The following is a 23,602-nucleotide window of genomic DNA, read 5'->3' as shown; positions in this document are numbered from 1 at the left end:
ATTTTAGGCTTATTTTAGCCAGAACCCTAAAATGGGAGCGGATCGAGAGAGTTAAGTGGAAGAGGATCTATAACCCTAATTTTCTATAAATTGGCAGCCAGCCCTCCACTCTTCCCTCAATCTCGTTTTTGCAGATTTCAGGTGTTTCAACTTGTTGCCCACACTCCGTTCGTGTAGAACATCTCAACCGAAGCTGTCCATTGTTGTCTCCATCAGTTGGCACCTGATTTCCAATCCTCTTCACGCGGTTTGGAACTGATTTCAGTCAAGCGACTGTTGTTACTGAACAGATCTGCTGCCATACAGCCTGCCACATCAATCTTTCTCCTCAAGCTGTCCTGCCTGCGTTTTTAGTCTTTCTCTCACATGCAACCTACGTTTTTAGTCTTTCTCTCTCCTACAAGTTGTCTTGCCCTGCGTTTTTAGTCTTTCTCTCACCTGCTGCCTGCGTTTTTAGTATTTCTCTCTCCTCACTATTGTCTGCATCAGATCCAACTTCTCACTGCTACATTTACTGGTGTTCGATATCCGGAGGCTGCCTTGCTACGATTCGAGATCCATTCAAAGTATGACACACTCTCCAGCTCATTACCCCTGCCCTGATCCTTGAGATACAGGAGTTCGAGGTTCAGTTTTCATTCACTGCATAGTGTGTTTGCTGCATGAGCATCATATTATTCAGTAGTTATATCACTTCATTTATTCACTGTGTTTATTGTCTCTGAGTTACCCTAACCCTAACTGTGTTCTTTTATCAGTCTGTGCTTTGTCGTATGGTTTCTATTTATGTTTCTGTATTAGGATATTTCTTAATACTCACATGTGCACAACTTAATAATACCAAAGCTAAGCATTTAAAATACATGTCCCTATGATAGGCCTCTTAATATGTCCTCCTAAGATCCAACTTGCACATGGGACACGACACAAGCCATATCCACAGTAAAAGGGATTGTACGTTCCAACCATAGAGCCCAACAAGCTCACCCTCGAGCTTGGGAGCTAGCAACACTCTGGGTCACAACCACATCCCAAGGGCTGGTGTCCCATACCACCGTCCCACACCATCCCAATGTACAGATACATCAGCCAAGGGGCCAAGAGTCCAAGAGTAGTGACCACACAATGAACATGCACAATAGGGCCTTAAGTCTTGTAAATAGGACTCAACTGCCCTAACCCCAGAGAACTCTTAGCGCATTCGCGCTAAGTCACTTCATCACCATTGTGACCAACGCTACTAGTGCCCATCAAGATGTCCAAGGACGTAACACTTTCCCCCTTTTGAATAATTGTTGTCTTCAACAATGTTCTCAAGGACTAAGTGACAAAAACGACTCTTCAATGAATGTACGAACTCCCAAGTAGCCTCTGCCTCCAAGTGGTTTTTCCACTTGATCAAATACTCAAGATAAACGGTCTAGCGTGATCCTTTAGTAGTAAGATCACGAACCGATTCAAGTTCGAGAGAAATATAACGAGCAATATCCTCATGCCACGGGACTTCCTCAATCGGAAAAATCAGTTCACCTTGTCACAATCGTTCTTTCAAACTACTTACGTGAAACACACAATGAACTCGGATTTCTAAAGATAAATCGAGCTCATAAAATACACCACTTATCTTCTTGGTAATCTAAAAAGAACCACAATAATTTGAAGACAACTTGTAGCACTTATTCCAACACTTAACACATCATGATACTCATATAAAATTTTCGAATGGATATCTTGATCATCAAGCATATACACTTTGCCTTGTTTAAAAAGTAATGCATTACGAAAAAAATGATTTTCTATCATCTTTCTCTCAATAGCGAACTTTTGGGCATCCTTTTGGACATTCAAAGCACCAAAGCTTCTTAAGCTACTAGATCCCTCTTAAACTTGTTGCCAGATCTCACCAAAGTAAAGATCATTTTGGCAATATCCTTTCAGAGAAAGATAAAATCAATCAAGATTTTGGAGAAGGATAAGGCATTAACTTCAAGAATTTGACTAAGAGCATCAACAACCATATTAGTTGTACCCTTTCTATAGCAAATCTCAAAGTCAAACTTTTGCATTAGCTCCACCCAACTCCCCTTACAGCAAAGGAGATCAAGCTGATAATAAAGATACTTTAATGAATAGTGGTCCGTCCAAATAATAAATCGGGTATTGTACAAATAATAATATCATACTTTAAGTGCATGGACAACCAGACAATAATTTATTCTCTTGAGTGGTATAACATGTTTAAATATCCTTACAGCTCTTAAAAACGATAGTCAGCTATCTTAATAAAGGACAACACCTAAAGCATAATCACTCACATCCATATGAACCTCAAAAGATTTATCCGGAACAATAATCTGCAACACCAATGTAATGGTGATAACCAGTCATTTCAATGTTTGAAAACATTGATCGAGCTCACTAGTCCAAACAACTGGCAAACTAACATCCTTCTTCTTTCTTGAAATATTCTAAAGCAAATATGTCAAGGGTCCAACATTATGAGCATAGTTCATTATAAAATTGTGAAAAAACCAAGTAAGATCTTTAAAAATTTTTACTTACCTTATGGTCCCAAAATAGACCAATCAAGTACTACTCCAACCTTTTTGAGATCAATCCAAATGCCATGAATCGAGATTATATAACTAACATATAACAACTCCATGCAAAAAAAATTCACACTTAGTTTTACAAATAATTGCTCTCATCTTAAGAGACATAAGGCGATGCATCAATGTTTTATATGTTCCTCCAACCAATTATTGTAAAGGAAGATGTTGTCGAGAAAAACAACTATCCACTTTTCGTTGTTAAATTTATTTTTACAATAAACATAATGTTAGCCTTAAAATTAATGATAGCACTAATGTAAACAATAAATGTTAAATAATAACATTTAATGCTACAGTAATATTAAAATGAATGCTAGAACTATATGTTAAATTGACAAAAATTATAATCAATCAAAGTTTTGATGTTTATTTGGGCTACAAACTTTTTAACTTTCGACGACGGTTTGCTATAGCCCTGAAGTGTAGCTCATCAAAACCACTTAAAAAACTGGTGCACAAGCATCACCCCAACACAAAACCCAAGCACAAGTACCGTATAAGAAACCTATCTTGTCTCATTGTACCCACCACTTGCAACACATACCCCTCCCACTAGCAGTATTACATACCATCCTTAACAAGATAATGGCATATCTATCAAGTGTGAAGCATCACGGTTCTATGAGCAAAAGTAGATTTATGCACATCATCGAATCCCACATCCAATTGCAACTTAATGTTCTAGAGCTAGTGATACATCCTTCCACTATCCAACCTGTACATGAGACATGACATAAGCTATATCCACATTAAAAGGGACTAGACATCAAACTCACCTCCAACCATAGAGCCAAACGAACTCACCCAAGCCTAAGAGCTAGTAGTATTCCGAGTCAACCCCACAACCCAAGGGTAAGCATCCCATACCATCAGCCTACACCATTCCAATACGAAAACGTTGGCCAACAGGCTAAGAGTCCAAGAGTGATAATCACACAATGAATGTGCACAATAGGGCCTTGAGTCCTATAAATAGGACTCGACTGCCCTAACCTTGAAGTGCCCTTATTAGTGAATTTACACGAAGTCACTTCAAGAGCGCAGTGACCAATGCTACTAGCACCCATCCAAATATCCAAGGACATCACTCCTTCCCCTTAAAATCCTTGCAATCATAAGTAGGAAAGGAGTGGAGTATGTATAGATGGAATCTATTGATACAATATGGAATCCTTGCAATCATAAGTAGAAAAGGAGTGGAGTATGTATAGATGAAATCTATTGATACAATATGGAATCCTTGCAATCCTTGAAATCCTTACAATCCCACAGATGGGATCAGATGATGAAAGAGTGAAGCAAGAGTGTAGTATATACAGAGAATGGAACAAAACCTGAGATAAATAGGATAGCCCTAAATGAGCTGCCCAATTACCCATACAAAAGCCAAAACAACAAAATGATTAATATGCCTACCATCCATCAATGTACACCACTAACACCTTCTCTGAAATCATGGATGATCAATACAATAAAATATAGAATGATGGAAACATAGAAGCACCTAGGAACTACCACCATGTCCCACCCCATAGAAAGACTTTGCCAATAATCTAAATCATCATACTACATACAACAATCACAAGTTATGCTCAAAAGAAATGCTTTAAGTACCTGAGCACACCACCAAAACACTCCAAGACTCCAGCTCTAGATCATGAATCTCAAGCCATAAAACAACCAAACAATAAGAAGCACCAAGTCAACATCAATCGTACTTAAATCTAGATCACAAAAACTGCATATAGTTGGACCTCTATGTTTGTCAAGAGCAATCTCACAAAAGCACATCATGATCATGGATAGAGCTCCTTCAACCAAACCACTAAAGTTTCCTCTTTGTGAAAAGTAACTAGGACCAAACTCCACTCACTATCAAAAGCTCCCGTTATGGTCCTGAAAGTCACATCGGTTTCAAGTTTCGAACCACCAAATTGTATCCATGCATGTAGAAAGTCTCTCTCAGAGTCCACTACATTATAAAGACGTATAGCAAGTATCATCAATGACCTATCTTAATCCTCTCAGAATAACTCCTCTCATCCAAGGATACATAAGGAGCGTCACTCCACTACTATAAGACGAGAATCCTTGCTCCAAGCCAAGACATGCATCAATGGCAAATGGATATTGTTGTAGAGGAAATCACAATACCAAAACTCGCATGGGCAAACCCATCAACAAGAATCCAACCTAGCCATGCCTTAGAAGGCCTTTCTCAGAGTCCACTACATTATAAAGACGTATAGCAAGCGTGTCCATGCATGTAGAAAGCCTCTCTTAGAGTCCACTACATTATAAAGACGTATAGCAAGTATCATCAATGACCTATCTTAATCCTCTCAAAATAACTCCTCTCATCCAAGGACACATAAGGAGCTTCACTCCACTACTATAAGACGAGAATCCTTGCTCCAAGCCAAGACATGCACCAATGGCAAATGGATATTGTTGTAGAGGAAATCACAATACCAAAACTCGCATGGGCAAACCCATCAACAAGAATCCAACCTAGCCATGCCTTAGAAGGGTGAGCTTTGCTTCCTTATACAAAACCACCATCAAAGTAAATCTCAGACATCAAGAGTTGATGTAGCAAACAATGTTGCAAAAAAATGTATTTCTTCAAAGTAAGAAACATACAAAACATTTCAATGTTTTATAATTATCAAACATGCTTTTTAAATAAATTTAAAAAAATATTCTTACACCTTACTTTGAAACTCTTACATGTTATAGCTTATATATAGCATTGTGCACTTTTTAGATTTGTTTGGTACTTACTTATCGTTTAAATGTTCAACAACAAATGGCAATTCGCTTAATCATGGCTCATGATTCATTGATTAGTCATACATCATAATTGACAAATATGGTACTCTTGTGATTCAAAAACCTATTAATTATTTTTTATTTTTTAATCCAATTTAAAAATTAATATTTTTTAAGTCGAGTTCAAATTTGTTTGCTAAGTTCTTGTGAAAGTTGTACAAAGCTTAAAGACTTATTGTACTTTATTTACAAGTTTCTAACTAATGTATCGTTTACTGTTTCTAAAGTTTTATGAAACCATTTTCTATGTATGAAACCTCTCATTTTGAAACTTCTCGCTAAACTAGTAGCAATCATCTCTCCATCAACCAAACAAAACCAGCTATGCCATTAAGAAACCTGGTGGCCCTTTCTACATCTATCACCATCATCTATCAATCTACATCACCACCACTTGGAGAAGCATGACATTATCTCATCTATGTAGCATGAAACCAGCCTTCCTCCTCTAAAAGGGTGGTAATAACCTAATTTAACAATAATTACAGCAAGTAAATAAATCACATAAACTAAAAATGCACACTTAACCACTTTAATCTTGGACAATGAACAACATGTTGGCCCCAAAACTAGCACCCCTTGCAATGTTTCTTTATATTCAATTGCAAATGGATAAAGTGCAACTGAGATTCACTAATCTCCTCCGCTAATCCAAGTGTCTGTTGCTATTATAAATGACCAATAAGCTTTCAAACCAATTTTCCCTTGGTTTACTTGGAGATAGGCCTTCACCCTGCTTCTTGCAAAGACAAATTCAGCCCCAATTTTGATATTGGCTGCTTGGTCTCCTGAATAACCCATAAATTCCTCAATTTCAAGCACTAGAATTTAAGTCTTAGATCTTTAATTCTGAGCATCCAACACGACGCAGCTGTCAAAACCTTAATTTCTACCGTAAACTAGGGTTTACAACACAGATTGACTAAAATCTCTTCCTCTAATGACTTAAACTGCTGGAAAATGCTGAAGCTTGGGGGGAGCTAAGAAATGATTGGAGTAGAGAGAGAATTTCTAATTTTCTTCGTGAAAACCCTTGGTCAAGAGAGTCCACTGGGAGCCATGTCACTAACCTCCAACTCCTGTCACCTACCTATTTTGGCCTTTCTGGGATTGTTGCATGCTTCTATAGACATTCAAACAGCTATTTTCAGTTTCTAAGGAGGTCTCCAATACTATGGAACAATTCAACAACCTCTCCTTCCTCTCTAACAGCCTCCTCTCTCACAATGGCTAGAATAAGCTTCCACCAACCCCCAAAAACGCTTTTCCCACTTGCATGGGCAAGTTTTGCCAAGTGTGGCAACCTTCTAATAATTTAAAAATTAATTTATTAGTTATTCTAGTACTCAAAAATTTGATTTCACTAGCCAATTTGTCTCTCAAGTATCCTTGAGCAGTTACCGACCTTTAGACTAGCATTAATTAATTAATTAACGCCTAGTCTCTAATGCCACCACCAACATTAGTGACCAATAAATTAGTCTAGGCCCAAATCTAACGCCAAGTACCACCCAATACCTATCAAGCATGAAATATTACAACTTTTGCCTTTGGCACCAACAAATATCTCGGGATCCTAGGTCCCACACTGAAATAATTGATATGCAACCCACATGTGTTTGCACATTTGATTAGCTTTTAATCAAACGCTAAGCAAAGCAATAAAATTTCACGTCCTCATGACAAACTACCATCCTTCAAAAAGCATCTACAAGCACCAAAGATGCGGATCAAATCCATGAAGCTTGAAGCATGGTTGAAGCAAAAGGCAAAAACCTGCAGCCAAGAACCAAAATCCAAGCAGCCTCCAGGCTCAAAAAAGAAGGCTGAGAAGAACAAAGTTAGGCCATGGTGAGAGAATCCCAAGCAATCAAATAGAGCCGTCATAGAGAACAACAATGGCATGCAAGAAGATAACAAAGAAGGGAGAGTAAGAGATACCTAGGGCACCAGTGGTCAATCAGCCAGAACAGCGTAAGGGTTCCAAACCTCAAAACACAGAACATGAACACAAGCAAGTTAAAAGCATGGATATGGAAGCAATAATGAAGTGAATGTAGTGAGACATCACCCCAACCAACACACAAGACCCACTATGTATGTAAAAGGCAAAATGCAAGTATGAGGACTAAGAATAATCAGATCAGCAAAAAACACAACATTCACCACAGTCCCGAGCAGGTTAGCCAAAATGATCAAGAACAGCAGGCCACATGTTGAGAACCCTTGGTGATAGCAGTATGACCCTCCATGACAACGGAAGCAGTCAAAACGCAGGTTTCCAGCCTTGTGGACCAGGGAAATCAGGTCAGCCAGCTTAAGAAACAGGTTGCCCAGTTGATTGACAGGTCACCAGCAGTAGACAAAGGTGCAGAGGCACCAAATACAAAATTCAGCAGCTCCAGTGGGAAATACACAGCACTTCAGACCTCAAATGAATCAGTAATAGCACCCCACAAAGCACCGCACCAGCATTCTGGTCATCTGATACCATGTGAGAATGAGCAAAACAATGACAGCAGCAGAACACAACTTCTGAAAACTGAGAAGAATGAACAGTGGAAGACAGAATGCAAGTGGTCAAAGAGTGAACGAATAGGCAATGGAATCCATAATACAAGACATGAGATGTACCATACAAATCGTATTGGTGATGGAACATGTGATGACCAGTATTACCTCCAATCTCCCTCTCTCCAAGTGGATATGACACAACAATACAAGAGTGGAGCAGGAGTCCAGTATAAATAGTCTACAGAATGAGTCCTGAGACACATATGCTAGCCCTAAATGGGCTGCCCAGCTGCCCACACAGGTGCCTGTGCCTAACACCCATGAAATGTGCGCTGGTAACAGTAATGTAACCAGAACCTCTTACCTCAGCAAGCCTATGTGAGAAATCAATAAACTGGTGCCACAGTACCATACTGTCCCAACACAAGCTTTGATCATATATCATAGCTCCTCTTCCATGAGATCCATCTACCTCATCCAAGGTCATATTCTTGTCACCCAAGAGAATAGAATAATCTTTAGCTATATTTCAGTTCAAGTACTCCCAGAATTTCGCCATTTCTCCCAAGCAACTAGGTCCATAAACAGAGTGATAATAAGGTTTTCATTGCCTGCAAGAAAGGCTTACGAGATTGCTTCACCAGAAACATAGTCCCATTTCTCCGCTGCAGATGACATCACTGAAGCAAGCATATCCATTCAGCTCTGCAAAGAGTTAATGCCCTCCTCACTCAGCTTAATCTTCTGCAATCCCACATCAGGCTTCATGAGATTGCGTCTTTGGACTTATTGTGCACAATCTGCATCAAATCTCACCTTTTGCTGATTAAAATTTTCAATTCTGCACTGTGCTGTATGCAATTTCAGTGGAGAAAGACAGAACTTTGTCACTTGGAGACACATACTTGACAATCTTTGATTCACTCTCTCAATCCATTTTCTGAAATACAACTATTCACAAGCCACCATAGTTCAAGTTCATAAAATTCTTTGTCATTTTTGCCAAACAATCAACTATAAGCAGAAGCATCATGCCTCTACTAGTTCATGACAATCATGTACTAATATTAGCAGAAATACTTTTCAATTTATTACCACAGAACTATGATGAATGAAAAATCTCTGCTTGTCTAAACCTCTCAGCCAGTTAAAGGTTAATCTTGAACAATTGAATTTTGACAGACCTCTGGGATAAAAATGATATTCTTTGGTCCTGTTGCATTTTGGATGGCAGTTCGAATGTCCTCATCACTCAAATCATCACAAGGATCTACCTCCTGACAAAATACAGTAACAAATACAACAAATACAAATCATTAAGACCTTAGCAACTACCCAAAAGTTTCAAGAGAGATTAATGGATGGTTTACCTGCAACTACTTACATCTAAACTTTTTACAAATATATTTTGAAATATATAGTGGATCCGAGCTCCTCCTGATAGCTCTGCAGTTGACATCTCCTCATTCTTTCCATCAATAATAGAAGCAAACCCTATTCATCATTACAGCTGCAACACATTTAATATCCTTGAAAAAAGTAGCAGTAGCACCCACATAAAAAGCAACGTTAAATGTCCTCAGATTTTGACCTGTTTGGAATGCACCTAAAAAGCAACTGAAAACGTCAAACGAGGTTCTTACCTTGAGAATACTTTGTGATGATATTAAGCAAGAGTGCACCTTGACCTGACTGAGCAACAAAAGGAACTGATTTCAGAACTGCAATCTAGCCAAAACGTTGGTAAAAAAGGCATCAATGTCAAAGCCCTCACTTTTGAGTCTGTGAGTTCACCATAGCTAGCCAATTCTTTTGCTAATGTGACCATCTGAGTATTGATACGGGCTTTCATATCAGGAAGAATTGCTTTTATATGTTGCACCAAAATCTGCCAAACAAGATAAATTCATGGATCATAACCAGGTGCACCCCCTAATTATGTACCATAACATAAATATTTTGGCCTTAAGTCTTAAAAGAACTTCATACGTTGTTTAATTTCTTTGCTAACTGAGGAACACCACACCGATCAGCCAAACTATGATACACCTGTCAAGTCACAAAATGAGATGAGATGCTTGCAGATCTGAATTTGAAAAAGGAAACCGGTTGGACCATTTGTATCAACCACAGAACTCACTGGCCATGAGCGGAAAAAATTTTCTTCAGAAACAAGTGCATCACGGATACTCTTGTTTTTGTAGATGTCCTGTTTAAAAGCCCAGAAACAAAAACAAATATTTCTGTTAGAATTGGCATATCAGGAGCTAAGAGAAATTTAAACAATCTTGCACAATGGAACAAAAACATTTACCAACAATGTGCACTGCAAGCAAACAGAACAACACTGATCACACATTGCAAATGTGGCACACCTACCAATAGCATTGCTGACTAGCTTCCACGGGAGATTTGTAATTGAACACACTCTTGCACAATGTAACATAGACATTTACCAACAAGGAGTAAGAGGGTGGAATGGAAGGGATAGAAAGATGGAGACAAGAGAAGAGCACATGAACCACAAAAGGACAGAAGGAAAACACTAAGCTCCAATGTGGCCAAAAGGAAGAGAAGTAGAGAATCCATAGAAGCAGGAAACGCCCCTTTGCAGAACCCGAAACACCGAAACGTGTGGAGGCCCCAAAATGCATTTCCTTGTCTGAAACGTTTTCCCTTTGGGGAAACTGCTGCCACATGGCACTTCCCCTTGGAGAAACGTTTCGTGTTGCCCCATTTCCTGACAGGTCTGAAACGTTTTTGTTTAAAAGTTTTCGTGTTGCCCCATTTCGTGTGAATAATGACATTTAAAGTCATTATATTCACGTAAATAATCAATGTGAATAATATCGTTAATCGTGTTCACGTCTCTTTAATTATTTTCTTTTCCTAATGCTTTAATCGTCATGTTTAATGTTTTGTAGCATTGTCTTTAAAACTAATAATGTTAAATAGTATTTAAGATTTAATGTTTAATAGTTAAAAATGTTGGTCGTTTCTATCCGTTTTTCTGTTTATCTCTCGGTTGCTATTGGAGAAACGTGTCGTGCACCAGGTCTACAAGTGCCCATTATTCCAAGATCGTTTCTGGCCATCACGGACTAGAGCAAGGACGGTTCATTTGTGGATGTGGAGTCATCTCTCTCTCTCTCTCTCTCTCTCTCTCTCTCTCTCTCTCTCTCTCTCTCTCTCTCTCTCAAGAGTTCATTTACCAACAGTCTTCAGTTATGAGCATAACAGACCTGTGACTGCCACTAACAGCTCGCTCTCTCTCCACCCCTGAGCCCCCACCAGCCCCACTAACCTCCCAGCCGCGGGGGACCACCCTAGCCATAGCCACGGCAAGAAGCAAAGCCCGACGCCCACACCCAACCGGTCCCCCACCCCCACAGGAGGCACATGTCAAGGATACAAGGGATACTACGCTGCCACCGGAGGGCCCTGCCCCGCCGATTCAGCCTATCGATGTTAGATAGACCCATGCGAGACATTTTAGGATGACCAAGATCCATGAGCAGTTCCACACCATACTTGGAACACATATGAATTGTACCCAGCCTATATACCACCTTGTACCTACTCAATTAGTTTATAATAGCATTAGATGGTAGCTAACTGGGACCTGGAAAGTTTCCCAGACATTTTGTACGTAACGTTTTGGTCTCATAGGCCACTTTGGCCTTTCGTAGACGTTAATATAACTTTCTTTATTTCTTTCTCTCCCTCTCTCTCTCTACACACACACACACACCCACCCCAGTCCACTTACCAACAATCTTCAATTATAAGCATAACAGACCTGTGACTGCCACTAACAGCGCTCTCTCTCTCTTTTTTTTCCTCTCTCTCTCTCTCTCTCTCTCTCTCTCTCTCTCTCTCTCTCATTTCATTTGTCAACAAAGTTACAGACTTCAGTTATGGGCATACAGCAGACTGAGGACTTCCACTAATAGCCTACCACAGTCCACTTGCCAACAACCTTCAGTTATGAGATTAGAGCAAACTCAGGACTGTCACTAACAGCTCTCTCTCTCTCTCCCCCCCCAACAGATTGTAGAATATAACAAAAAGATTAAGTAATTATTACACCCCGCTTGTGTAATTAAAAAAGTCAAAAACTTTTTTAAAAAGGCAGCAAGGGTACCAAGAATACTATAAATATGCAATTGGGCTTTACCCAAAGCATCCTCCAAGTATCCAATCAATCACCATCTATGTAAGCATCCTAGCCTTCAAGCAAACAGCACGCACGCTCTCTCTCTCTCTCTCTCTCTCTCTCTCTCTCTCTCTCTCTCAAAGCATTCTCTTCCTCTCAATATGAATCCCAAAGCTGCTGAAACTTTTCTTAATGAGAGAACCCAAGCCGACTATAGGTGGGATCAAGTCAAGATCCTACACAAGTACAATAGTAAGAAAGGTGGTGCCAAGTGGTGGATGTGCCATTACTATGACATTGAAAAAGGTGGATAGAACCCAAGCCGACTATTGGTGGGATCAAGTCAAGATCCTAGACAAGTACAATAGTAAGAAAGGTGGTGCCAGGTGGTGGATGCGCCATTACTGTGACATTGAAAAAGGTGGATCAGTAGAAAGGGTGAAATCCCATCTACTTGGTCTCAATGGAATTGGGATTAAGGCTTGCGCCAAGATTCCTATGGAGGAGCATGCTCAAATGGAGAGAGAGCACAAAATGTTTCCACAATCAAAAGCTGCTCAAAATCCCTTTGCTATTCCAGTGTAAAGGCAGCCCACTAGTGCAACCTCGGGTCCTCGTGCACATGTAGATCAAGGGAGCCAATCTTCTTTCTCAGCTAGCAGTGCTTTTAGTACACATGGAGCTGCAGCAACTTTCCAACTAGCCTCTCAAGGTAAACAAAACATTGTTTACTTCTTGGCATGCCAAACGCAAGGCACAAGTTGATGTAGCAATGGCTCATTTCTTTTATTCTTGTGGAATTTCTTTTAATGTTGCATGATCTCCTTTCTTGAAGGAGATTGAGACAGAGATCACTCAATTTGTGCCCACCTATAAACCTCCCACATATGATGCATTGCCGGAAAAGCTCCTTGAGGATGAGGCCTCAAGCATTAAAGAGGCCATACAACCAATAAAGCAAAAGTGGAGCTCATATGGTGTATCGCTACTACTAGGCAATGGATGGACAAATGTGCACTGTCATTCTTTAGAAGGAGTGCTTGTAGCTTGTTGCGAAAAAGCACTTTACCTCGAGTCTACAGAATGTGGTCCACGACAAAAGACAACTCCTATCTTACACAAGCTTTGGAGTGAGGTTGTGGAGTATGTGGGTCCACAAAATGTTGTGCAATTTGTATCAGATGGAGAAGCCACTAATAGAGCAGCACGTGGCTTGTTGGAAAGCAAGTATCCTAGCATCACATGGAGTCCATGCATGGCACATTGCCTCAACAATTTGCTGAAGGACATTGGTTCTTTGCCATGGGTTAAAAGCATTATCACTACAAGTAAGGAAATAGTGACATTCGTCACTCATCACCATTTCTCATTGGCATTATACAGGAAGTTTGTAAAGGAGTTATTAAAGTATGCAAAGACCACATTTGCATGCAACTTTCTAATGCTTCATTGTTTACGCAATATGAGACCGGCATAAAAGCAAATGGTGGCTGATCCAAAATGGGAGGGTTGGCCTACTTGTTGCACAAATATGTGCACACTTGTGATATACCACCATCACTCAAGAGGATTATTGGCCCGAGGTAAAGCATATGGATCGGATGATAGAAAACACCGAATCCATTAAGACTAATAAAGCTAGATTGTAAGAGATTGAAGAGCTTGCAATGAGTAGGTGGAATCAGTATTACTCTCCACTACATTGCGTAGCTTATGTGCTAGATCATGAATTTCAACACAAGGGAAGCGCTCTTCAAGCAAATGTTAAGGTCGTGCAAGGTTGGAAATCAACTCTTCAAAAGTTGGTTCCTACTCCGGAGGAACGTAGATAGGTGAAAGATCAACTTGCGAACTTTCACAACAAGGAGGAAATATTTGGGTGGCTTGATGCTCAACGTGATAGGTAATCTCATCAGCATCAAAATTAGAGAGGCTTTGGAGCACTTTTAGTCACATCCATACAAAGAAAAGGAATCGCTTGGGGCCACAAAGAGCAAATGATCTTTTTTTTGTCAATGCAAACCTATGTTTATTGACAAAAATGAAGTCCGCATATTCTCGAGATGTATACATAGGCTTCCATCAAAGTGAGCAAGATTCTGGGCCTATCAAGATGTAGGTGATCAGAACCTTGCGACCACAAGGCAAATAAAGTCATTTTTAGATTTTACTCAAGTTTTTCAAAAATTCATTAAGGACCATGCTAATATTGTTGAACCCTTAGCACTTTTACTTAAGGGTATTCGAAGCAAGAAGAAGCTATTAGCATGGCTGAGTCTATGCATATCAATGGGCTAAGACACTAAGATATTATTCTAATTATCTAGGCATTTTTCTAGCATTTTATGATGGTCATTTTAGCATTTATTGCTGGCCGATCTGACATGATTTATCACATTATATTACCTATTTATTCAGTCTTCTCCTCCACATTCATCATCATGATTATCCATCACCTAACTGGTTCTAGTGAAGAGAGGAGCAGGTGACAGTGCCTTCACACCTTGTGACTCACATTGGTTCTATACCGTCTCATATCTTGGTATTTGTTGGCAATAGGTTCTTTTTGCTTAACTGAGCCTCTTTTAATTTGTCTTCCTCTTTCTTGTCTAGTGCTACCTCTTTACCTTTTAATTTTCAGTGGCATCTACCTTAGCTTCTCCAAGGCTTGGCAATGGAGATACTTGAAATTTTTCCTTAAGATGTGCATTAGCATGGCCTTACAAGCATATCCAAAGTATTAATAATGATGTCTTGTACCTTCTATCAATTTATATAGAGATAACATCAAGTCGACTAAGCTACCAAAAAAGAAAGGTACAAACTACAATTAACATTAGGTGGATGATGATGATGATAATGCCCCGTTTCTTATACTCACTCCATCTATCAGTGAGAATGGAGCAATCATATTTTATCCGCTCCATATTTTATCTATGCGGCTCGAATAGGATCAAGGGCTCTATTAATCCTCTCCTCTTCATCAATCTTTCTCATCCTCATGTCGTTGTATGTGACACAATTCCGTCCTTCACATAGGCCCACATTGGCAATGACCATTGCTCTTGCTTTAGGACATTGAATGTAAGATTGCACTCAATCACCATGTATGCAATTTCAATGTCCGCAAGTCGTCGCCTTTCTCTAAGAAAGGCAACCAATCCATGCACATGACCAGGAGCTCAAGAGAGAGAGGATTGTCTTCTGGCGCCGCATAAACCTCCTCTCTTTGTCTTTTACCGGAGCCAAATATGGATGTGGATCCCCCACCACCAATGGTAGAGGCCTCTCCCACATCGATTGAAGATACGTCCACATCCGATGCTTCCTCGCCTTGTTAGTAGGCATAGGAGTTGGTGCTAATAAGCCATTTCCTCCTCCTCTTGTGGATCCCCCTCTTATCTTGGCGAGAATCTCCTTCGCGATGTTTTGAGGAATCTCCTTGCATTGAGCAACTTGCCCCCCCCCTTCCCCCATCTTGGAAAGATGTTGGAGAAACCAAGTTGCACCACTTACATAGCGCTTCCCACAATACTTGCATGTCCAATGATGCGAGGTGGACTTCTTTGTGTCCCTCTCCACATGGATCATGTGCAAATTGAAGGCCTCGTGCTTCTCACGAGTAATGGTGTCAATGATAGATAAAGAGACCCAGGGGAGAGTGAGAGAGAGAGGGGGACTGAGATGCTTGAGTCTTGACACTTGAAACTTGAAACTTAAAAGAGGGGGAGAGGCCTGAGGGTTGGGGTAAAGTTGAAAGAGCAAGAGTGAGAGAGAGAGAGAGAGAGAGAGAGAGAGAGAGAGGGGATGGGAGATGAGAATGACAAATAATTTGATAGGGAGCGAGAAAGAGGGGATGGGAGATGAGAATCGCAAATCACAAATCAATTCAAGATCCAAGAGAGAGAGATGAGAATGGCAAATGCTTGTTGAAATTAATGTGAAAGCATGGAGGAAAGGAGTATGAGAGAAGGGTAAAACAGTCAAAGAGGGGTCAACAATCAAAGATGGTTGCCAGCCGAATGGAATCCAAGGATAGCTGGAAAAGGAGGTGAGATGAGGTATCCAAGGCTTCCCACCTCCCCCCCAAAAGTGCCACGCAAGCGGAACGTGCTGGTTTAAAGCGCAAGCGCAATGCAAGAGGATGTGCAAATATAGTGGCCAGAAACGGCTTGTTTTTTCATATAAATTCATACGGTACGAATTGTACAGTACAATCAATACCATACGACATGCGGAGACAACTAGGAGTGCTGCTAGCTCCCAGGCTCGCAGGTGAGCCCACTTGGCTCTACGACTGAGAGGTGAGTCTAAAGTCCAGTCCCTTTATGGTGACTTTGTCTTGTGCCTTGTCTCGTGTGCAGGTTGGATCCTAGGGGGACATTTCACCACTCTAGCACTCTATCCATAAAGCATGTCCTTGCCTAATGTCAAACAGCCTCAATTAATCTTCACTATATCACACAACCGCGAAGACTCCCGACTTGCGTCCATGCTCGTCAAACCACTTGCTCATACTCCTCACATCTACAACCCAACACTTGCGATCTCGTCAATGACTTGCCACAAGATGATCTTGGTCATGTTGGAAATAAAGGGTCACCCTGCCTTTTATACATGCTTGGTATGAACACACCCTTGCACTTGTACTTTAGTCCTTTACATAAGTGATATATCTTTTTGCATCCACACATTGTGCGTCACACTCTACTACTGCTTCTCTCTCTCTCTCTCTCTCTCTCTCTCTCTCTCTCTCTCTCTCTCTCTCTCAGTGGCGGATTGGACACGTAGATCGAGACAAACCGTCGTTACGTGCAATGAGAGACAGAGATAGTGAGATAGAGCACAGTCAAGAGTGAGCCCGTTTGTAGGTACAATGACCAGTGAGTACCTTTAGGTTTTTAGATAGATATATATGTGTAAGTACAAGTGCTAAGGGTGTGTTCACACTCGAGTACACTTAAAGGCACGAGGCCTTTATTCCCAACAACCTCCCACCTAAAGGCAATGTGCCTGAAGAGGAGAAAAGAATATCTAAGTCTAGGTATGTACAAAGCTGAAATACATATATCTATCCAACTCCCATCATCTGTCTCGTGAATGAGCAAACCTCTCTATTGGAAGATCCTTTGTGAGAAGGTCTGCATGATTATCATCTATATGCACTTTGACTAGCTCAATGCTCTTGCTATCAAGTACATCTCTAATTAAGTGGTACTTCACCTGTATGTACTTTGTCTTTGTATGAAAGACAAGATTCCGAGCTAGCATCATAGCACTCCGACTATCACAATGGAAAACACGTAACTCTGAGATGCCAAGCTCTCCCACCAGACGTGAAAGCCATAAAGCCTCCTTGCATGCCTCAATGGCAGCCACATACTCTGCCTCTGTAGTAGACAAATACAACACACTTTTGTAGCCTAGAGATCCAAGAGACTACTCCTCCTGTGAAAGTAAACACATACCCAAAAGTGGACTTCCCGCAATCCGCATGACCAGCATAGTTTGCATATGTAAAGCCAACAACAGATGCCTTCTGCTTCCCAAAGCACATGCACAACTCCTTTGTGCCTTTGAGGTATCTCATAATACCTTTCACTACGTCCCAATGCTTCTTGCCAAGGATTGCCATGTGTCTGCTAACCACTCTCACTGCAAAGGCAATGTCAAGACATGTAGCAACCATAGCATACATCAAACTGCCAACAGCTGAAGCATATGGTATCTTGGCCATTTCAGACTTCTCATCATTAGATGTAGGGTTGATCTCTACACTCAGTTTCACATATGAAGCAATGGATCCCCAATTGTTTTCCCCCCTCCATATTGAAACGCTGCAAAACTTTAGAGATATACTCCTATTGAGATAGATAGAGTAAGCCTTTCGATCTATCTCTGAGTATTCCCATGCCAAGAATGTGATTTGCATCACCAAGATCTTTCATGTCAAAGCTGCCATGAAGACTTTGCTTCAATGAATCCAAGGCATGAGTATCCTTGCCAGCAATCAACATGTCATCAACATACAAAACCAAGATAATCAAGCTGTCATCTACTGCCTTCTTGGTGTACAAGCAATGATCCACTTGCCTTCTATGAAAGCCTTGGGACTGCATGAATATATCGAACTTATGATACCATTCTCTTGGTGCTTGTTTCAGCCCATACAAACTCCTTTTGAGTTTACATACCATTTTTTATTTCCCTTGTTCAACAAACCCTCCAAGCTGCTGCATATATATGTCTTCATGCAGATCACCATGTAAAAACGCAGTCTTTACATCCATCTGTATGAGCTCCATATCCTCAACTGCAACCAAGCCCAAAATGGTTCTCAATGCAATCATCTTGACTACACGAGAGAAAATCTCATCAAAGTCAATTCCATGCTCCTGCTTGTACCCCTTTGCAACCAATCTTGCTTTGTACTTTGGGGAAGAACCAGAAGTGACCATCTTGTAAATCCATTTGCATGGAAGTGTTTTCTGCCCCTCAGGCAACTGCACCAAGTCCCAAGTGTCATTTTTCTCAAGAGATTCCATCTCTCACAACATGGCTTTATACCATTTCTTGCTGTCTTGTTTGTCCATTGCTTCCTTGAAGCAAGACGGTTCACCACAGTCTATCAACATGACATAATCAGCCACATTGTTTGCACCATGAACAAATCTGTCAGGTTCTCTAGTAGCCCTAGACGATCTCCTAACCCAATGGTCATTTTTTGCTGGCTGTTCCTGCAAATTTCCATTTTCAGCATGCTGTCCTAGCATTTCAGCCTGCAAATCAGCATTAATAGCTTGCTGTCCTGGCTGTTCCTGCACATGTAGTGGCTCATTTTCATGTGCAATAGCTGGCTGATCATTTCCAGCATCATTTCCTACATTTACAAGTTCATTTAAAACAGGTATTTGCTGTTGTACAGAGGGCACATTTTGCTGTCCAAAAGGTATTTCTTTCCAGAATACAACCCTACGAACCTCCTCAATCTTTTCGGACTGTTTATGCATGCGATCTTCCCGGAAGATAACGTCATTGCTGCATACTACTTTCCTTTTCTCGGGATCCCACAATTTATACCCCATTTCACCCTCATCACCATATCCTAGAAAAATGCATTTACAGGACTTTGGCTCAAGATTACTGCGTTTTTCTTTACGAATGTGCACAAAAGCCTCGCAGCCAAACACTTTCAAATGAGCATATGAAGATGGCTTGCCCGACCACGCTTCTTGGGGAAACCCCCAACCCCCCCAAAGACCTGTTTGGTAACCGATTAATTAAGTGAACGGCTATCATAACAGCCTCCACCTAAAAACCATGAGATAATGTAGCATGAGACAGCATCGTGTGGACCTTATCCTGTATGGTCTAATTCATACGCTCTGCAACTCTATTTTGGGGCGGCTTATGAGGGGGCAGAGATCTTCCTCTTTATCCCTTTGCTGTCACAAAATGTCTGAAAGGCCTTGGACACATATTTCCCACCATTGTCAGAGCGAAGACACTTAAGTGTCCTATCAATCTGATTTTCAACCAATGCCAAGAATATTTTGAACTTGTCAAGCACTTCATTCTTTCTACTAATAGAATAAACCCATATCTTTCGTGTAGCAACATCAACAAAGGTGACAAAATATTTCTTTCCCCCTAAAGATAATCATGGCATCTGACATACATCTGAATGTACTAACTCTAGAGGAGAAGATTTCAAAGAAAGACTTTTTATGAGACATATGTGCTTGTTTACCATAAATACAATGATCACAATAATCACAATGCTCAAAATCAACATAACGAAGACAAGGCAAGTAACCCAAACAAAAAAGCACTTTCATTCACGTTTGACTCGTGTCCCAATCGGCCATGCCACAAAGAAACACTTGGCTGCTCGGTCACAGCAACAACACGGTCACGCACACTAGATACATGAAGTGGATACAAAGTATCACTCTTGCAACCTCTGACAATAATCCTAGATTCCTTACAGATCTTCCATTTTCCATCACCAAAGGTGGTATGAAAACCATCATCATCTAACTACCCTGTACTAAGCAAGCTCTTCTTGAGCTGCAGTACATGCCGTGCATGCTGAAGTGTAAAGACAAAGCCATGCTAAAACTGTAACTGCACACTGCCAATACCTGCAATCTCACATGCATAGTTGTCCCCAAGATGGACAACACCATGTCGACTCCCTGTATAGGCGGAGAACCACTCACGATGAAGAGTGACATGAAAGGAAGCACATGAATCAAGAATCCAAGTATGCATGTCATCATCTGTATCTACAAGTAAAGCATGTGCACCAAAGTGTGAAGAGACAAAGAGTACGTCACTCCCACTGTCACTGTCATGAATGACTATATTCAGCTCTTCAATTTTTACACCGCTCTTCTTAGGCTGACTGTCCTTCTTCTCTTCCTTACTATCATCTATCTTATTGCCTTTTCCTTTCTCTTTCTTCCATTTGTAGCAATCACGTTTAAAGTAACCCTTCTTGCCACAATGATGACATTCAACATCTTTACCATGTGATTTACAACGTCCCTTGCTATCATATTTGCCCTTTTGCTGTGATCTGTCCCTAGTATGCAAAGCACTGGAAGACTTACTGGATGCATTGTTATGTCGATTCATCTCTTCCATAAGTAGAGCACTCTCTACATTAGCATACAAAAGGATCACATTAGAATTGCTCATAGCAGTCCTAAATGTATCCCAACTCTCTGGTAGAGTGCAAAGCAAGAAAGTAGCCTTAAATTCCTCATCAATCATGAACTTCAAGGCAACCAACTGGCTGAAAATGGAGTTAAACTCACTCAAGTGAGTAGACATTGTTGTACCCTCTTTCATACGCAAATCCATAAGCTTTTTCAGCCAATACACTTTGCTTGCAGCACTCTTTTGTGCATACAGTTCTTCCAGTCTAGTCCATATAGCATATGCAAAATCCAAACCTTTAATGTTGAACAGCAAGGCATCAAAACTTTGCCCCTTCGGTTTTGATCGGCTTTGCCTACTTCTTTTGCAACAAGATATTGTAGCACTGCTTTTGCCAAACTGCAAAGTTATGTGCGCCTTCAAGCTTCTTTATGTGCATCAGATTACTGCTATCATTGCTGCCAGTCATGATTTTCAGCCCAAATGTGACAAAAAAACAGCAAATGCAAGCCCAAAACTGTCACACAAGTGACCAAGGTACAAACAAGTACCAATCAGCAATAAATGACCAGGCAGAAGCACAAATTTCATATCTGTAATTAAATTTTCACAAGCACCAAACCATGTGCTACAACATTCAACAACTGATTACAGTTGTTCCAAGGGCATATGCATCACCTTACATGAGAAATCCCAGATTTTAGCTGCAATTTCTGTTGTACATGTAACCACGGGCATGAAATTTGACACGAACGGCCAAAAGCTCCAAAAATTTTGTGCTCAAAGCATCAAACACACATCTGAATTTTCTCTATCATGCATAGGACAGGCCAATTTTGCCAAAATAGAGCAATTTCAGCAAAACCCCCAAATTTTACCAAGTGTTGATGTCCAAATTGCATGGAATTCAACCTGCATGTATATAAAATGACCAAATGCTGCACAAATTTTCCGCAAACTGCAAAAGCCCAAAATTGCATAGGGTCTAATGTGCATCAATGTCGAGAAATTGGGTAAATTTCAGGCCAATTTGTGCATGTACATGAAAAGCCCCAAATGTCGAGGACAAAATGTCACAAATTCCTGCAATTTCTGAGACAAATTGCTTGTCTTGCATCAAATTCCCCAAATCCGGGAAAGGCCCCAAATTTTTGAGCCAAGATTGCATGAAAATTGGAAGTTGTGCCTCCACGATGAAACACCCGCTAGTGGGCAAAAGGAGTTTCAAGAACAAATTGATTCTGTAAGAAAATTATGACGGGTCTGTTGACCCGTCGGGTGGGTCGCGTGACTGACAACCCACTGGCAGCCGTCCCCTGCTTGTCGCCCGTCACGCGGTGCGCCGTCCGCTACCAATTGCTAGTCGTCGCCAATCGCCCACGTGCCCGCCACTCACCCGCCTGTCGCGCGGTCCTCATTTACAGGCTGCGCGCTGCCCGTTGCACGCCCACTGCCCCGCTGGTCCTATCACATACTCTCTTCGCTAGAGCCTGGCCTTATCACCTGTGACAAAATGCCGCCTGATTCAGGCTACAACTCCCATCGGTCGCCTGTCTGACTGGCAACACAACTGCTTCTCCTGCACACAAGCCTGCCTTTGACTTGTCTCGCCTACCTGCTCGCAAACTGGAATTGTCGCCTTGGCAGTGGCAGTTGCCTCCTCACCCAGCTCATGATTGACGTCTCGAGAAGCCTGTAAAACTTGATGACTCTGATACCAATTTGTAGTGGCGGGTTGGGCACATAGATCAAGACAAACTGTTGTTATGCGCAATGAGAGACGGAGAGAGTGAGATAGAGCAAAGTCGAGAGTGAACCCATTTGTAGGTACAATGACGAGTGAGTATCTTTAGGTTTTTAGATAGATATATATGTGTAAGTACAAGTGCTAAGGGTGTGTTCACACCCATGCACATTTAAAGGCACGAGGCCTTTATTCCCAACATCTCTCTCTCTATCATCACCACTGCCTAAGATTGAACCTTCCCTATCCGTCAACCACCACAAACTAGTATCAAAGCTGAAGGTTGCATTGTTGAAGGTTACCGGTCGCAGTCAGGTTGCAAGTCGTCAATCCTGGTCAAGCGTACAGTAGCAGACAAGCCCTCGACAGGGCAAACAAGTCAACATAGGCAGACAAGCCCTTGATGGGCAGTGTGGCAGGTCGTCCAGGTGCCTGTGCAACACATCGTCCACAGACAGCTAGCACGGGACAGGTCGAACAAGCTAACAGGGACAGATCATCACAAGGCAAGTCAACGCGAGCACAAGATTCGACGCGGGCAATCAGTTATCACCCGATACACCCTTTCTTTTTTCTTTAGTAAATCTCTTTTTTCATCAAAGGTTTATCCTTTATTTGAAATTTGTAGACCTTTACAATCACAAAAGCACAATTCAACGAATCTCAGAGATTGAGCATTTTTTCAACTCCGAAATTTGGGAATTTTGACATACGAAAGAGATTTTACTTGTCAAAGTAAAGTTTGTGCCTTTTTTTTTTTTTGCACACTCTTGAGTCTCAAAAATTGGGGCTTTTTGCACATGTACAGAAATTGCAATGCGATAGGTGTAATTCTTGGAATTTTGACACACTGGACCCCATACAATTTGGGGCTTTTACAAAATTTGCAAAATTTGGGTCAAATTTGGTCTTGATATGTACTTGCAATGCAGTTTCTATGCAAATTGAGCACATAGGACCCCAAACAAATTTCGGACTTTTGCAAAATTTGTGAAATTTTGGCGAAATTGGCTTGTGCAATCCATTCGGAAGTTATGTTTGATGTCATTTGAACAATTTGAGTAGAGAAATTTAGGGCTT

At 40.9% G+C, this 23,602-nt stretch overlaps 1 protein-coding gene across 1 annotated transcript in view; it reads right to left on the bottom strand.

Annotated features, from left to right (window-relative positions):
• Positions 1 to 23,602, bottom strand: part of LOC148026792 (dynamin-related protein 3A-like) — a 41,550-nt gene that overhangs the window by 11,223 nt on the left and 6,725 nt on the right. Inside the window, exons 5-10 of the mRNA XM_087691320.1 lie at positions 10,099 to 10,167; positions 9,948 to 10,007; positions 9,733 to 9,846; positions 9,602 to 9,650; positions 9,343 to 9,452; positions 9,143 to 9,235 (exon numbers count right to left, since the gene is read on the bottom strand). Coding sequence (XP_087547446.1) covers positions 9,143 to 9,235; positions 9,343 to 9,452; positions 9,602 to 9,650; positions 9,733 to 9,846; positions 9,948 to 10,007; positions 10,099 to 10,167 — 495 coding nt within the window. The remainder of the gene's footprint in view (positions 1 to 9,142; positions 9,236 to 9,342; positions 9,453 to 9,601; positions 9,651 to 9,732; positions 9,847 to 9,947; positions 10,008 to 10,098; positions 10,168 to 23,602) is intronic.

This window comes from Lygodium microphyllum, chromosome 13 (genome assembly GCF_053477565.2).
Source record: "Lygodium microphyllum isolate KBCC chromosome 13, Lygodium_microphyllum_v1.1.10, whole genome shotgun sequence".
NCBI lineage: Eukaryota > Viridiplantae > Streptophyta > Polypodiopsida > Schizaeales > Lygodiaceae > Lygodium > Lygodium microphyllum.
The sequence above is the reverse complement of the archived record's forward strand: the minus strand, read 5'-3'. Positions and strand labels throughout refer to the sequence as shown.